The 16,033-nt window shown below is 44.1% G+C and overlaps 3 protein-coding genes across 3 annotated transcripts; 1 reads left to right on the forward strand and 2 right to left on the reverse strand.

Annotated features, from left to right (window-relative positions):
- Positions 1-528: 528 nt before the first annotated feature.
- Positions 529-8,493, reverse strand: APOLD1 (apolipoprotein L domain containing 1). Its single transcript, XM_057380263.1, has 3 exons — positions 8,350-8,493; positions 5,179-5,350; positions 529-3,141 (listed from the first exon to the last, which is right to left on the reverse strand). The coding sequence occupies exon 3, from the start codon at positions 3,134-3,136 to the stop codon at positions 2,375-2,377; it is 762 nt and encodes a 253-aa protein (XP_057236246.1). The 5' UTR covers positions 3,137-3,141; positions 5,179-5,350; positions 8,350-8,493; the 3' UTR covers positions 529-2,374.
- Positions 8,494-14,715: 6,222 nt separating this feature from the next.
- On the forward strand, positions 14,716-15,338 carry LOC130581874 (histone H1.10-like). The gene is given in 3 exon segments (XM_057380264.1): positions 14,716-14,792; positions 14,794-15,135; positions 15,137-15,338. Coding segments are annotated over 3 exon segments (606 nt in total). The 5' UTR covers positions 14,716-14,730.
- Positions 15,339-15,354: 16 nt separating this feature from the next.
- LOC130581866 (histone H2A-IV-like) lies at positions 15,355-16,029 on the reverse strand (the record flags this gene model as incomplete). The annotated part of the gene is made up of 1 exon (XM_057380257.1): positions 15,355-16,029. A coding segment is annotated over one exon (228 nt), but the record flags the coding sequence as incomplete, so codon positions are not given.
- Between the last annotated feature and the right edge of the window lie 4 nt (positions 16,030-16,033).

Raw genomic sequence — 16,033 nt, forward strand, 5'->3', positions numbered from 1 at the left:
CCTCAGGAAATGGAGTCAGGGATGTGACAGGAAGTCACTGCTTGTGATTCTTGGTTGAGATCATCGCCTATATATTATGGTACTGTTTTACTGGGGAGCAGGGTGGAGAAATTCTATTCTGGTGACATTTCAATTATTGTAATTTTCTTTTGTCCATAAATGTATTTAAATGAAAGTTTTCTCCTGTCCTAATCTGCTGTTGAGGACATTCATGCGGAATAAAATAAATACACAATTTCTAAATAGCAATTCCCTTTCTGTGCTTTTCAGCACAGGACACTGCAGATTATACTGGATTTAGAAATTTTCACTCCAGGGCGTTTAAACTTGGCTTTTGATCAAATATGTTCCTAGCTCTGTTGCATGTTACAGCTCAGTCTTCCTCAGCAGGGGCAGGGTGAGAGCATCGAACTTTAGTGCAGATATAATGTCAGCTGTTTCACAAAGGAAACATAATGAGATGAGATAGACAATGTGTACAGCWCGTCAGGTCCAGGTGTGCAGAGAGACATTGACACAAAAGTGCTTCATTTTCATTTATTTGAATCAGCAGTTTACTTGTTAATTTCTGGCAAACAGGCATGGGTATCGCAAGCATTTCAATGAGTCCCACTCCAAGGAACCAGAGCTTTTATTCTTCCTATATATGGAAACAAATGTTGATATCATGAGAAGAAGAGACAAAAAGGACAAGGATTCAAGCTTTGTGACATGGAGTGTTGCCCTTCCTAAGAATTTGGTCAATGTTACAGATTTACAGAGCAATTTTTTCAGATCATTTGTATTTGCACCTGTGCCAGGAAGTTTCCCTTATCCACCGGGGCATGCTTGTGGAGGGAATTACCTCTGCATTAAATCTTCTGGTTGTCTCAAGTTAGTTTCAGGGGCTCTTTCTTTTACCTCTTTTAGGTACTGACATGATCCCCATCATCACTGTACTCGAGCACATTTAAGCATTTGTCCCAGAAACATCCTTTTGAGGTATGAGGTAAGGAAGTACTATCCCCATTTTTTAGACAGGGAACTGAGGTACTGATGGGTCAAAAAATCACAAAGGGAATATTTAGCAGAACAGTCATATGAAACAGGGTCTCAGTCCTTGCTCCTGCTTTGTAGGGGCTCTGCCACTGAATCATCCTACTCCTCTCTACCTCTCTGATTGTTAGCACCCGCACRTATTTCACTAATATGAAGCCTTCCCTGGGAAGCAATGCTAGGAATGTGTGYAGCTCTCCGTGAGTGCTGCTTCCTCACAGGTGATCCCCTGTGGGTCTCACAGGCTGYTTGACTGCATGGAGAGTGGCCCCTCCACCTCTCAGGTGTGCTCMCATCACAGCAGAGCTCCAGCTCAGACCAGTAACACCAACCTTCCCTTCCCTTCCTGCTGCAAGAGACATAACTGCTTTCTTCCACCAGTGCCCTGAGGCAAACTCTGGTCCCAGGGTCACTCTTCTTCTCTCTGTTTTGGCTCCTAAGATCTGTTGTCAGTGTTAGGCTGTGTTTCACCTATTTTATAACTATCTGCATTCAGCTCATGCTTTCCTTTTCCTACAGGGACTTGCCCTCTTTCACAGCAAAATAACAGGTAACTTGCTCTTACATGCCACAGACTTGCTTTTACTCTGATAGAAACTGCTTTCCTTTGGAACAGAGGCCTCCTTTTCCTTAAAAAAAAATAATAAAAAAAAAAGCACTCTTAAATACAATGTCATAACCTTAAAATAATTCTGTGTAAATAAATAGAACATAAACATCACAGTTCTCAGTCTGGAGAGGTTTCTTCAAAAGGGATAACAAATTCTGGCCCTGCTATTTCACCCTGGGGTGGTGAACTATCCATACAGTCTGTTATATCTGGAGCTGCTTCTTTCTACAGCATTTCCAGATGTACCTTGTTAATGGAACTGTACTCTGCTGGAAATTGGCAGTCGCTGGCTTTTTAGGGTACTCCAGCCCTTGTACCACACACGGATTCATAAGTTGTTTACAAACTAAGTTCAGTCAGCATCAGGTATTTCATCAGCCTCCTCATCCACTTCTTTTTGCTGCCTTGGGGAAGCAGAGCAGCGGAGATGGCTGGAGGAAACACGGGTCTGCAGAGCATCTGTCTGCCCCATCCTGCAGGCTCCAAGGTCTGCTGCTGTGTGTGTCAGAGTCTGTGTGTCCATCTCAGCCTCCAACCCGGGTCAGGTGGCTGCTGTCACTGGGTGTGGGGGGGTGTGTTTGTGTAAGCTTTGGCTTCCTGTCGGGCAGGAGTTTGTGTTTGGATATGGATGAAGCACATGAGATGTGCGTACCTGTGTGCGTCAGCACCATAAAACAGGTAGAGGTGCTAATGGTCACAGTTAATGATGTAATGTCTCCAAACCCAGTTTTAATAAGGGCCAAACACTGTTTCAGCTGGATGTCTCAGGATCTCAGCAGCGGTTTTAGCCCCCAAGCTCAGTCTCCTCGTGCAAGGGGAAAGCTCGGCTCTGGACTCAAGAAGGTCACAGACTTCATCCATTGCCCTGGTGCAGGTCTCCAGGTTGTCAGCCAGCTTCTGGATTTTGGCTTTCAGCACAGCCTGGCTTACTTTTGTGACCTCCTTTGTGTATTCTGGCACRAGGAAGCTGTGGGAGCCACAGCAGACCATGAAGCAGACAGACTTGTAGAGGGAGATTGATGCCCTCTTCTCTGACTGGCACAGCACGGGATCACCTGGGCCCTGCCCTCGGCAAAGGAACTCCAGGCAGCCGAGTATTTCCCTCATCTGTTTCCGACAAGTCGTTGCAATTTCCTGCACCTTCCTCACCTCTCGGGAATTGCAGAGCACCAAGGAGAGGTCAGAAGTGATGCTGACGGCTCCCCCAGCAGTGGCCAGGCCCAGACCCACAGCTGATGCCAGAAGAGAAGCTCCCAGGGTTGCTGGGCTCAGGGACAGTCCCAGGATGGCTGTGACAGCTCCTGTRGCGGTCAGGGTGTTCCCGCTGATGTTGGCGATCACGGACCTTTTGCGGAGCTTGTTGAGTTTCTGAGCTGCCTTGCGGAGGTGAGCAATTTGACCACGCAGCCTCTGTCTCTGATCCAGCAGGGCAACGTGGAAATGGTGTGTGGGGTCTGGCATCTGCAGGAAGGCAGCGCTGTTCRTCTCCATGGCTTCTGTTCAGAAACAGAAAAGTCTGGATTGGGATTTATGTCAAAAAAACCCATCACCATTTCAGAGATGGCATTCAGCCAAATTTTTGTTGCTTCACTCAGCCACAACAAAGGTTTCTCACCTGCACACAMATGCACACTCATGTACACACACATACCCATTTGTGCATATTGCATATTCCATTGTAACTTTCAGACAGTGAAACTTTTAAAAGTTTTCCTTACTCCCTGTAAAGACTAAAATATCCTAAGGGCTGGAATCAGAGGTGTTGTTGYCATTATCTCTGTCAAGACACAAAATGTCTCTTCAAACCCTGGGGACTGAAATTCCCCTGAGATTAAGGGAATCAATGCCCAGAATAGTAATGCTGCCAGAACTAATGTGTTGTACCCCTGATGGGATTCAGGGGATCTGCAATATAGAAGGACATCTTTCACAAGAAAAGTCAGACTCTAAGGAGGTGAAAGCCACCATCCCAGGTTTTCATTTAGGGGTTATTTCCCATTAAAGGAGGACAGAGGGAAGCTGCTGAGTGGCATCTACATCTGGCTTTTCCATGTAGGAGGTGAGCAGCTTATTGATGCCTTGGATGGGTATTRTGAACATCCTTCCTTTATTCCACAGTGCAACCTGTGGTTGTGGATCCCCATTTACAGTGGCAGGGGGGCCTAAGGACCTGGTTTAAAATATTCATGAAGAGCATAGCAGAAAAGCAGGCCCATTTTTAGTGTGCACACCCTTGGGGATGGGGGAACAGAGCGAATACAAGACACGTGAATGGAAGAAGCTTGAAAACTGCTGGCTATGGCAAACCTCCCCTGGCAAGAGAGAAGCAGTGCCTTCTCTTCTAGAAGATGAATCTTCAGGGTTTCCCTGCTAGATGACCTCTGTTTGCTGTCTCTGTTATTTGTCACAAGGCCAGAAAGAAATGCTCYAATAACCATTTTCAGGTTGCTCTAAGGCTGCAAAATGCTTTACAAAAGAAGCCAGCATCCTTAACCTTGCTTACAGGGAACCTGATGCAAGGGAATCAACAGGAATGAAGTATCTGATTGTCTGGTGGAAGCAGAGTTTCTGTACTTCACAGGCCCGCATTGTGCACCCAGATGTGCTGCCTCTGCACCTAGCAAGGTCCAGCCACAGAGCTAAGAAGCTGTTTGCAGTCCATAATGCCCTCATAGCCAAAAKGAATCTCTGTAGCAGAAAGGCCCTGTCACAAAGCCAGCTAAGCAAAACTATTTATTGCTGCAGGCACCTTTTCACTCCTAGTCTTTCTGTACTGTGGGAACAGGAGATGCCTAGTGCCTCACAAAGTTGCACTATGTAGTTAAGATCCTTAGGACATCATTCTGCAGAATCCTCATGTCACAGAAGGAGAAAACTTTGTACAGTAAATAGTCTTTCTATCCTGAAGTGTGCATACAAAAAATTCTCACTGCAATCTTTCCCCCTTTCTCCTTGCTTGTCCTAATCCATTTCACACAGATCCTTTAAAACCTCCCCCTATGTGCTTCAGAAAATGTCACAGTCCCTCTTGGTGTCATTGAGTCATTTGAATCACTTTGTACATTGGGCTTCTCTCCACTGGAGGTAGTGGTCTATTATTTTTACCTTATAATCAGAGATAAAGTCGGAAGCACAAGGACTAACAATAATCTAAATGGATACCAGCATTGAAGGGACCAATGAGAATATCACCAATAACTTAACAACAGATCAATATGATGATCATTAAATATATCAGCTCCTGTAACCTCTTAACAAATCGTTCTAAAGATTTAATGACTGAGAACTGTCTCAGGTAATAACAGCAGCTATCTCACTGCATTATTGGAACAATCATTCAATATATATCATAAGCCATGTAGTAATGCATATCCTTTGATGCTGATAAATGCCAGCATAAAGGTAAAAAGTCCAGCTCCTGATCTTAGAGAAAAATCTCCCCAACAATAAAGATATACATTATTCCAAAACCTACAAGCACTTTCCTAATGGAATACTCGGAAACACTCCAAAAATGACTGGTTCAAACTTACCTTCAGTTTCCAGCTGCTGTCCCAGAAGACAAATTTTGATCTGTTTCTGGAGGAGACCAATTTATAGCTCCTGCGGACCAATTGCTGCGATGGGAATGCTTTGCCTCATACTGGGAGTTTGCCATTTCCTGTTCTCCCTTGTGCAGGAGGATGTGACACAGTGGAAAGTGACCTGTGGGACAGCGAGCACACATCATGTTCAGGAAACGATCCCTGCGAATGGACATTGTGTGTTCGCTTTTCCTGAAGTGTAGCATGAAAAAAAAATTTAAAATTGCAGCCTATTCCTGGCTCTGAGGTAGTGCAGACATCCCCTGCAGGGAGCAGTTGCCTTTCCTTTCCCTGAAATAGCAACTGACTTTACTCTGTGCTGGAGCCGCCAATTGCTTGGTGACTTAAGTTTCCCTCTGCCACATGTCTGGGGCCCGTGGAGCTCTCAGCCAGCCAGCTACTCSGTTCAAGGCCAGTGTACTTTCAAAATCCCAGCTCTTTGGGACAATCCATAAAAGGGAAGCAGCTCCACAGCAAGATCATTKCTCTGGATTCCTATCCCTTCTCCTTCTCAGTACATAAAAACTGAGAAAGTTTTTATGAAAGCTGCAAAAAGAGCGATCTCTCTGTGTTTTTACTCTGTTTCTTAACCACGAGCATCACAATGGTTGAGAAACAACCCTGTTGTTTTCCTAAGGTGCTTGCCCAGCAATCAATATTCAAAAAGAGAGGATCATTTGGATCCCCTGTTTTGCTGCCTCCTGTTGCCTGGCAGTCGTGCCATTCGAATGTGGCCAGACCACAATGAYGGTATTGGGGAGGAACAGATTAAGTGCTGCTTCTGGTGCTGCCTTCCATGCTGAACCAGGGCCAGTTTTAATCAAAGAGAGATTCTTYTGATGGGGTCAGGAAAAATCACATTTTTGATGGCACTGAGTGGTAGATCAAAGTGTCAGACCAGAGTAGCATGTGTCTCTATAAACACAGGACCTGTGGTGCTGGGGACACTTCTTTTGAGCTGCTGTGCTTGAAGATGGGACATCTACTTCCTTGTTTGGTGGATTCTTACTCTTCAGGACTATTTGTTGACAGGGAGGCTCTGATTGTGCCCTGGAGCTCCCCTCACCTATCTGGGGACCTGAAAGCTCTCTAATTGTCACTGGTGAGGCTTTCCTGTTGAATTTGTGAGATCTGTAGCCACACAATTGCAGGAGCTGACTTTGAAAAGAGCCAGGACTGAGGCAGCARGCAAGGGAGAGTAGAAGGCTGGGATTATTCGTTTGAATGGTAGATTTGTTTTTGATGGTGTTAAAATAGGTGTGAAAGAGTTTTGTCRGGGGTGGAACTACAGGGGATGAAACATGAATGAAAAAATAAATAGCATGGAAGGGTTATTTCAACTTTTCACAGACAAGACAAGAGAAAACATCATTTTGAAGATGCCTGAATATGTAGTCCTGGTCTATTATAATTTGTACATACTGCACGTTAACAGGAAGGTGAGCTTTGACACTGAAGGAAAYGGTGCTTTAGCCCTTCCCTTTGTTTTAGCAAGTGTGTGCTTGAATTGGAGCCTGTCTGCCTTGGCAAGGATTTGCAGTTGATAGAGAATTCTTTTCCCACACTCTCAACAGAATAGGGCACTTTTTTTTAATGTAACTCTATCTGAATTCATGCCTGTAGATGTGTCCTTGTTAGGGACAGAGAGTTTTGGTATAGGTGAAATAACAAAGAAAAGGAAAAAAAGCTGGTCTACATGAGCCTAAGATGATGACAGTTTTGGATACTCTATTTCCTTTTCCAGTGCTCTTCTTTCAATAAACTCAGTTGCCCAATATTGTCAGAAATGCCTGCAATTCTCAGTATGTGGGCAAGGACCTGATTAGACTGCAGGAGGGACAATTTACTTTTCTTAGAGAATTCCCTCACAGACTTTCCTGCCCATTGAAAGACCTGCACTTCTCAAGATGAGATTTTGGTCTCAGCCAAGGATGGTTTCTCACAGAAATCATCCCATGGCTCCTTCACCATTTAAAGAGAGAGAATAATCCCCATAATCCACCCCTATAATAAGGTGCATACCTGGAAAGTATGGACTTCACATGACAAGCTACAGATGTCAACTTGATTTTAGAAAAGAGATKTGTATTATAATAGGAAACATTATTTCCTGGGGAGTGGCTCTACCACAGCATTTTGTGATTTGTTCCTGTCCCTGCTGACACTGTCACAAGCATTCCTTTGGTGAGAGTGCTGGTCTTCTCTCCCACTGCTAATTAGAAAGACCAGCTCCAGCAAAGGTGAGCAGGTGGCAATGGGAGCCGGATGGGAGAAAAGTGTCTTCTCTCAACACCTGCCAAGGACTGAAAGGCTTGTAGTGCCATTAGTGCACTTGCCCAGATGTAAATACATCTGCAGAGTCACCARGCAGACTCCAGGAGCCTGCTGGGAGTGAATCTTAGTATATCAGGGATCTCCAGACTTGTGGGGTAAGTCTGACCTTCACTGGCAGTCCTGCAAGCTGGCAGAGGTCTGACCATCCTGCCTRCTATACACTTTCACCCAACCCATCTGCTGCTCCTGTCTCTTTGTGACCTGTGAAGCACTTGGGCTTGATGGTGGACAGGGCACTGCAGGTGTTTCACAATGACCCTGGCCAGAAATGGAACCTCTGCTCCACCCTTTCCCATCTAGTCACATCCTCATGAAGTGCACGAGGGCATTTTGTGGGAGCAGGTGACCAGAAAAGGGAAGAAAGGATGCTTTATTGCCTCAGCTCTCTTCCTTTCAGAGGATTTTGGCAGAAAGGACTGCTCTTTATGCTTTTTGGTCTTTCCAGCAGAAGGGATGTATAGCAGAAGTGTTTGCAGCTACTGTGACGTAAGATTTGAATGCAAATGTGTAACATTTGAAACTGGAGTTTAAACCTTTATTAATATGGTTTTGATCAAATAACTGAGAAAATTTGAGTAAATCTACATATGTACCATCTTTTAAACAAATTTCTGCCATGCTTGGTACTTTCAACCTTAACTGCTTGATCCTGGAGCTGAAAGCTCCATTTTTTCACTTTTATTTTCTTTTTTAACTGAAACAAAGACAAATTCACAGCAAGATATTAATTCAGAATCAGTGGAAACTAGAACAGGCCAAAACTAAAAGAAAGCAAAGTAACCTTACCAGAAGATCCAAATTAATTTTTGAAAGCATCCCAGAATGAGACAGGCTGCTCTGGGCTCTGGTCACYGGTGTATGGAGGACTTCAGCCAGGTTTGAAGAAAGTGGCAAAGAGCAGAGCAGGGTGGGGGGATCAGGAAAGCCTGTGGGATGAGAATACCTCRTTAGTTCCATTTAAGCAGAAAATTAGTCAAGCACACTGACTGTGCTTGCTTTGTGAACAAGCACTCATGTAACAAAAATACCATTCTAAATTGCCTTGTCAAAACACTGTTAGCAGTGTTTGCAGAGATCAAGCGYTTATTTGAAAATGGAGTATGAATTTCTGCAATGTATTTAAACAAAGCAGCTTATGCTGCCATTTGCCAGCTTAAATTACATGTTTCAGTGCAGGCTGTGGCATGAGACTAACRCACAAAGAAACAACTCCCCACGTACCCCAAAAGCCTCCAGCCTTGACTGTGGCTCAGCTGGTGTCACTCAGTGCAGCCACACGCACGTTCTGCTGAGACCAATGTGCTGGAGGACTTTTCTCTCTTCAGTGTCTGAGCAGCACTGCAATGAACAATTCTGGCTGCCCATTCCCTCCAGGATTGTAGAAAACAGAGAACTGTTAGCATATTTCCAGAACTGGAAAGCACTGTAATAGGTTGGTAAAAAGTAGGAATTAGGTAATCTGGTTTCTTGTGTCTCTTTTCCAGTCGACTTAGTGATGGCTGAGTTCACTAAGCAACATTTCTCTTGGAAGAAAAGAGTCTGGATTCTTCTCACCTTCAAAAACTACTTATTTTTGTGATGCTTTCAAGGAGTCAKGGTCTTTAAAACCATGACTGCTTTGCCACATTCTGGCTGAGATTGCCTAGGAAGCTCAAAAGCGATTRTCATTACATTGACAAACCCTCCCATCTGGCACAAAAGAAACATGACAGAGACACAAGGGCCTAAAAATGTCCAGGAAAAGTTAAAAACTGTTCCCCTGAACTCAAGATAGAGATGCATCTCACCTAATTTCAACCCTCTTTAGATGCTGATATGCAGTTTATTCACGTTTTGAAGCTCCCTCTAGAGCCGGGAGAGGAACAAGGCATCCCAAAAAGCTGGTTGTCCATCTCTTTCAGAAAGCTGCTCTGTAACGCCTGACAAATTATASAGAGCAATTTTTTATTCCTTTCCTGCCTCACTCATTGTCCCACAGGTTTCTAGGCTTATGGAAGATGACAAATGCTACACGGGTGGCTTCTAGGATTAGCCAGAGAGGAATGTATTGTTGTGGTTTGTTTCAGTATGTGTGTTATAGTGAAAGGAAKCAGAAAAGCCCAGGTCTGATGTGTAAGTTCCTGGGGAAGAAAATTAAAAGCAGAATGTTTATGCTCCTGTGCTGCTGAAAAGCTCCTGCTGTGCARCTTGCAGCCAGAGAAGGATGTGGGCAGTGGTTTTACAAAGTACATGAGAATAAGATTCCAGCAGGACTTGAGAACACTTCTGAACTACAGAACCCTTGCACGAGGGGGTTTGGATCACTTAGATCCAAAGAAAAATGGGCATCTGGCTGTGAGCATGMAGTGTGGCCTTCTGCACCTCCCAAATATTTGTCAGATGGGTACCACTGCTTGCGTCCATACTAAACTCAATATTTGGCAGGAGATATTTGGCTGTTGGGATGGCCTTTTTGTCCATCATCCATCAAGTCTCTGTATTTGACAAACCTGCTTTGAAGAGTGTTTGTGAATTCTGACAAATTGCATTCTTGATATAAGATCAGGTTTTAAGCCAAATCCACAAGACTAATATCTCTTGTAGTATCATAGGGCTCCCCTCTAGGCTGGGTATTGTTTTATACTTGCAGCACATCAGAAATCTAGTGATTGCTCAGATCAGATGACAACATTTTGTAGTGAACTGCTCTAACTCTAGAAAAAACTATTTATACACTTGAAGCAGCTCTGCAGACATGGAGAACTGGAACTGGGCTGAAAGGGTGAATATGTTTTCTTACTGTCAGCTCTTACTTGATCACAGTGCAGTCAGGGAGCTGTTTTGGGTCTCAAAAAGCAAATATGTTGCTGTATTTTATGCCTCTTTACAGAGATGTCTGAAGATGAGCATCCTTCTTCCTTTCACTTTAGTGCACATCAAACATTGAATGAAACACTTCCTTCTTCAGCCATTCTACAGGCAGGTCTTCCCACAGTGAGTGGTCATGAGGGAGCCTAGAAAATAGCAATCTCTTTCCCTAAAATCTGCTTCTCAGCAGGAATCTTTTCCTCCTTAGCACAGTAGATTGCAAGTAGGCATTCTTGAGAATCAGATTGCCTGCTTCTCACCACCTTTTATATTTTGGGGAGCATATGGTGGCTGACGCATTTCCTGATGAATACTCAAAAATCACATCGGTTTGGATCCAGGACCTCTGATTACCTACATGAAGCTGCAGACAACTCATTTTCTTGCCGTTCTGCAGCAATTTCAATGAACTTTGGAGGAACATGTTCTCACCTGGTAAGCAGGGAAACAGAGGTAGGGAGGAAGCCAATGTTTGCTCATTGTCTCCTACGCAGAAACGAATGGTGAATGTAGGTGGCTTTAGTTTCAGATAAATGTTTGCTCCCTGAAGCTGCCCTCTGACTTGACACAGCTTGTATAATACCAATCAGGTCATGATTTTAAATTCCCTTTTTCTGGGTCTTTTCAAGGCTGGTGGTTGAGACTCTCCCATATTCAAGGGTATATCATACTTCTAACTCTAAAGAGTTTGATGTGAGGAATACTGATTCAGCATTCTTTTCCTTTCATTTCTTGGGAAACAAAAGGTTTCTAAGGTTTCTGCAAGCCAGCCTAAAAATTTTCCCTTGTAAGGCTTCTAGAAAAAAATGTATTTTTTTTTTAAAAATGGTTATTAATATGGAAGTGATTGGACAGCTGTCATAGGAATTCTCTTTTGAATAGATGCCAACAATAAGGAAAAAATACTGCTTCATGCAGGTGATTTTAAAAAGCATTTTAGAATCTGTTCATCAGTTCAAAACTGCCAGAGGAGCCTAGTGCACCAGAGTGATCCAATGCCCAGAGCTGGGGCTGAGCCCACAGCCCCTCTCCAGGTCTGATCCTGATCCCACCTGCACACTGACATCTTGGCCTTGCCTGTGTACATATGGGAGAGAGCTGAGGCAAATTAAAAGTTAAAGCAAGCAGACAATTTTACTGCATTTTGAACAYTGGTTCAAAAACATTTGGTTTTTGTTGTTATTTTCCTCACATGAAGTTAGGTGATTCATCTCTGAACCATTTTTCTGCTAGCAGGAACTGCTGAGTGTTAACACATACRGCTGGGCTTCAGCAGGAGAAGGGTAGAAAACATGAATCAGACTAAAATTGGAGGATCCAAGCAACTGTATTTTTAAGAATTGTGAATGACTCTCAGTTCTCCCATTTCTAAAATGGAGATGGGCTTTAAGTGTTTGGGAAAGCCATGGTAATGTGAAATGAATAAATGCAGTGCAGAYAGGTGTTCATGTGRGAAASTTATAAGGAARAGGAGGAMTAGGAGAAAGAGTTCAAGAAGAACTTGAATTATTCTCAATATGAATAGAAACAACTGAACACTGAACCTTTGCAAGGTGCTTTTCCTASGCCTTGAAATGTCATCTATGGTGGCCACTCTGCTTTGTCCCCCAGAGCCAGATTAAATATCAAAAAAGGGGCATGCAAGAATTGAAAAGGACATGCAATAATTGAAAAGCTACYCTGATTTTGCTATTTTGTTTGTTGCCTTGCTGGTACTAAGTTTAGTTTGGGTTACTACATATTTTTGCAAGTTAATAAGCATCTGTTAGTGGTTATACTAATCTATACTTTTCATGCTGCCTGGGAAGTGCTGTAAGGGGGCTTTCAGATCTGATCTCTTGCAGAGTGAGCTGGCTCACATTGATAGCACCTGCAAGAAAATGGTTCTGTAGGATTTACTAGCAGATTTTTTTTATTCTGCCACAGGTCACTGTCCATACTGACAGTGCACGCAGAGAAAGACAGCCTGGAATACGATTGAGATCCTGCTGTTCTTGATTTCACTTCTCCCAAGGTGAGGTAGTGAAGCTGGCTGTAATTGTGATGGTAAATGCAGAAGAGAAAGGGAGAATCTCTCCAGTAAGGATACTCCCTATTCATTCTTTTTTATGTCTGCATTGCAGGGAAATGTGCACTATTTCCATGTATCTTAAATAAGCTTGACCATGACTAGAGTAATGACCTCTGGTGCCTAATTGAAGTTTTTTATGCTGCTAATCATACAAGAAATAGCAGGTTTTGGGGAAGAAGAGTGAACTGTGAACCACAGTATTTGGTTCACTACTCAATGAGCTGATGCAGTATTCAGGTCTCCTTGTAGGTCTTGATTATTCTTATATAATTCTGCCTCTTCCCCTAATAAACATCATTTGACTGCTTATATATGAAATAGTCATGAAATGAAATAATCWTCTTAGCAAAAAGGAAAGGGAATAATGAACTAAACACATTAAGTRGAAAATCAAATCAGTAGGAGTCCTTAAAATATGTAATTATTTTAATTTAGCTTCAAGTTGCTCAGTTTAACATTTGRAGGAGAAGGAAAGACTCAAAAGTGGAGTGAGMCAAGGACTAAAACAATGTGCTTCAGTGTTGCTTTTCCTCATGAATGTGGTTGGTATTATAGTTGTAACTGTTATAGAAGATTTAGACATACAGCTGTGTGTGTGTAAGAAATAGTCTTGAGAATATGAAGTTACAGGCTGGAGGACAGTGTGCTGTTGTGATGCATTATTACTCTTGTGAAATAAAGTTTGCATAGAATGGGGGAGGTAGAAAGGCTTCTGTCTCAACACAAGTACTGGCATGGCATTGGTGATTGAAGAGCTGGTGAGTATAAAAACCTGCTTAGACACTGYAACAGGTTTAGTTTTTAAAGGACATCAAGGGTTCTACCAGATCTAGATGGGATGGAGCAGACACACAGTCACCCACCTGAATGCAGGAAACTTTAGGGGATGTTGATAATTTCACCATTTAATTCTTTATGCCCCCTACTACTATACGGAGTAAATGTCATACAGTCAATTTCTCTCGCCTTTGTAAAATTTCCAGTGAACCTTCCTTTATAAGACATCCCACTTCCAACATGATACAAAACCCCAGATCCAGATTTGCTGAATTTACCATGTTATTGGCACTCTCTGCCACATCAGGTACAAATGCAGCAATCTGACAGTGCTAAACTATTGATAGCCATTAAACTTCAAGATAAATGAATTAGGAATTCCTGACAGACACACAAAACTATACACAAAATTGTAGCTGGTAAGAATGTATGTGTGCTAATGGGGTAGTCACCACATTGTGGATAAAGAGCTTTGCATCACTTTGTGCTGCAGCCAAAGCTTTYATGTACAGAAACTGCTGTGACTTGATCTGTAACATGGAAAAAGAGCAGTGAGCAGAAATTGTGATTCTTCTTTTCATCTTCAGATCAAAATATGAAAAGAATRGTGCTTTCACATCTCTTGCAAACTCAAGCTCTGTGAATTTTTTCCATGTACTGAGTCATATGAACAGATTTTACACTGTATGCTTTATTTAGAGTGTGGTCTGTTTCTGTGTGGCAGAGACTTACATGAAGCTCTGTGCTCTCACACAAACCGTTTAATCTTTGCTCTTCATGTCTCATATTCCAATGATATTGGAGAACTTTTTGCTATGTTAACAATTGAAAAGTGTTTCAGAGAAGGTAGCCCATTCTGAGGGGGATAAAGTATGTACTGTCTAATACTTCATACATAGAAGTGTGCAAAGTCTGGAAAATTTAGGTTTGGAAGTACAGCAAAAAATATCCCTGAGAGTTTCACAGTAGCCAGAGGTATAAGCCTCGGTGGGAGAAGCTACGGCACAGCTTGCGTTTGTGCTACCTCACTGCTTTTGATCTATTTTATTTAAAGAATGAAATTCTGTTTCCTTTCGTATGTAATGAAAAAGGACCCTCTGAAGACTAATACTGAGTTTCCTGRCTCACGTTAACTTTAAAGGAGAAATTTTAATTTACAAAGAAAACCAAAACTTTCGCGTTCTCGAGGTCCGTTTGCTGGCAGGACTCGGGATTTCTTGTCCGTTAGCTACTCAAATCCAACTCTTGGCGACATGACATTAACAGGCAAAAAACAGCCACTCCCACGTCCTCACAGTTGCAGAGAAGGGACGATTTCGTAACAGACAAAATTTAAAAAAATCACATTCTMTTTCACCCGAGAAACGCAAGACGGATCGAGGGGCGGGGCGGGCGGAGCCATCATCGCCCTCTGCGCTGCTGTAAAAGGGGGCGCCGGGGGCCGCCTGTCCCCTGTTCCCTTTGTCGCCGTCATGTCCGAGACCGCCCCTGCTGCCAAGGCCGCCAAGAAACACAAGAAAGCAGCGAGCGCCTCCCAAGCCCGCGGGGCCCAGCGTCACCGAGCTGATCACCAAGGCCGTGTCCGCCTCCAAGGAGCGCAAGGGGCTCTCCCTCGCCGCGCTCAAGAAGGCGCTGGCCGCCGGCGGCTACGATGTGGAGAAGAACAACAGCCGCATCAAGCTGGGGCTCAAGAGCCTCGTCAGCAAGGGCACCCTGGTACAGACCAGAGGTGTAGGTGCGTCTGGCTCTTTTCGCCTTAGCAAGAGCCCTGGAGAAGTGAAGGAAAAGGCTCCTAGGCAGAAAAACGCTGCAGCAACCAAGCCTAAGAAGCCGGTGGCCAAGAAGCCCGCCAGCGCCTCTAAGAAGGTAGTGGCTGCAAAAGAGTCCCAAGAAAGTTAAGCCTGTAGCCAGAAAAGCAGCCAAGAGCCCCAAGAAGGTGATGAAGGCTGCCAAGCCTAACAAAGCGGTGACAGCAGCGAAGAGCCCAGCTAAGATGAAAGCGGTGAAGTCCAAAGTAGCCAAGCTTAAGGCAGCAAAGCTGAAAGCAGCCAAGCCGAAGAAGGCAGCGACTAAGAAGTAAGCCCTACGTGAAATCAGTCTTCCTTCACACTTAAACCCAATGGCTCTTTTAAGAGCTACCYACGTTTCCTTAAACGGGTTGAAATGCTGAGGCTGTGGCCTTTTTGGGGAAGGTAAAGAGGGGAGGGGCGTGGGAGAACGGCTGTCTGCTGGCTAATGTGCTGTTTCAGCTTGAGGGGTGCTTGAATTGGGAGGCAGGGTAACAACAACGCTGTGGTACCTTTCAGCATGTCCACAAGGTGCAAGAATTGGTTGCGGAAGGGTTGAACTGCTTACTTGGAGCAGGTAAGACAGCATGGGGCTGGTATTAATGTAGAGCTGCATCTGATACAAGTATTTCAAAACCGCCCGGGAGTTTACCCACTTTGTCGACATTCAAGCCCTTTTTCTGAATTTGTAGGTGGCTCTGAAAAGAGCCTTTGGGTTTCTCGTAGTAAAACTTCCTGGACTTTGTTCTTCGGCGCTCACTTGGCTTTAGCCTTGTGGCTRTCGGTYTTCTTGGGCAGCAGCACGGCCTGGATGTTGGGCAGCACGCCGCCCTGCGCGATCGTCACCTTGCCCAGCAGCTTGTTGAGCTCCTCGTCGTTGCGGATGGCCAGCTGCAGGTGGCGGGGGATGATGCGCGTCTTCTTGTTGTCGCGGGCCGCGTTGCCCGCCAGCTCCAGGATCTCGGCCGTCAGGTACTCCAGCACGGCC

The sequence above is a fragment of the Malurus melanocephalus genome, unplaced genomic scaffold, assembly GCF_030028575.1.
Source record: "Malurus melanocephalus ecotype Western Australia unplaced genomic scaffold, MMel_1.1 scaffold_441, whole genome shotgun sequence".
Classification (NCBI taxonomy): domain Eukaryota; kingdom Metazoa; phylum Chordata; class Aves; order Passeriformes; family Maluridae; genus Malurus; species Malurus melanocephalus.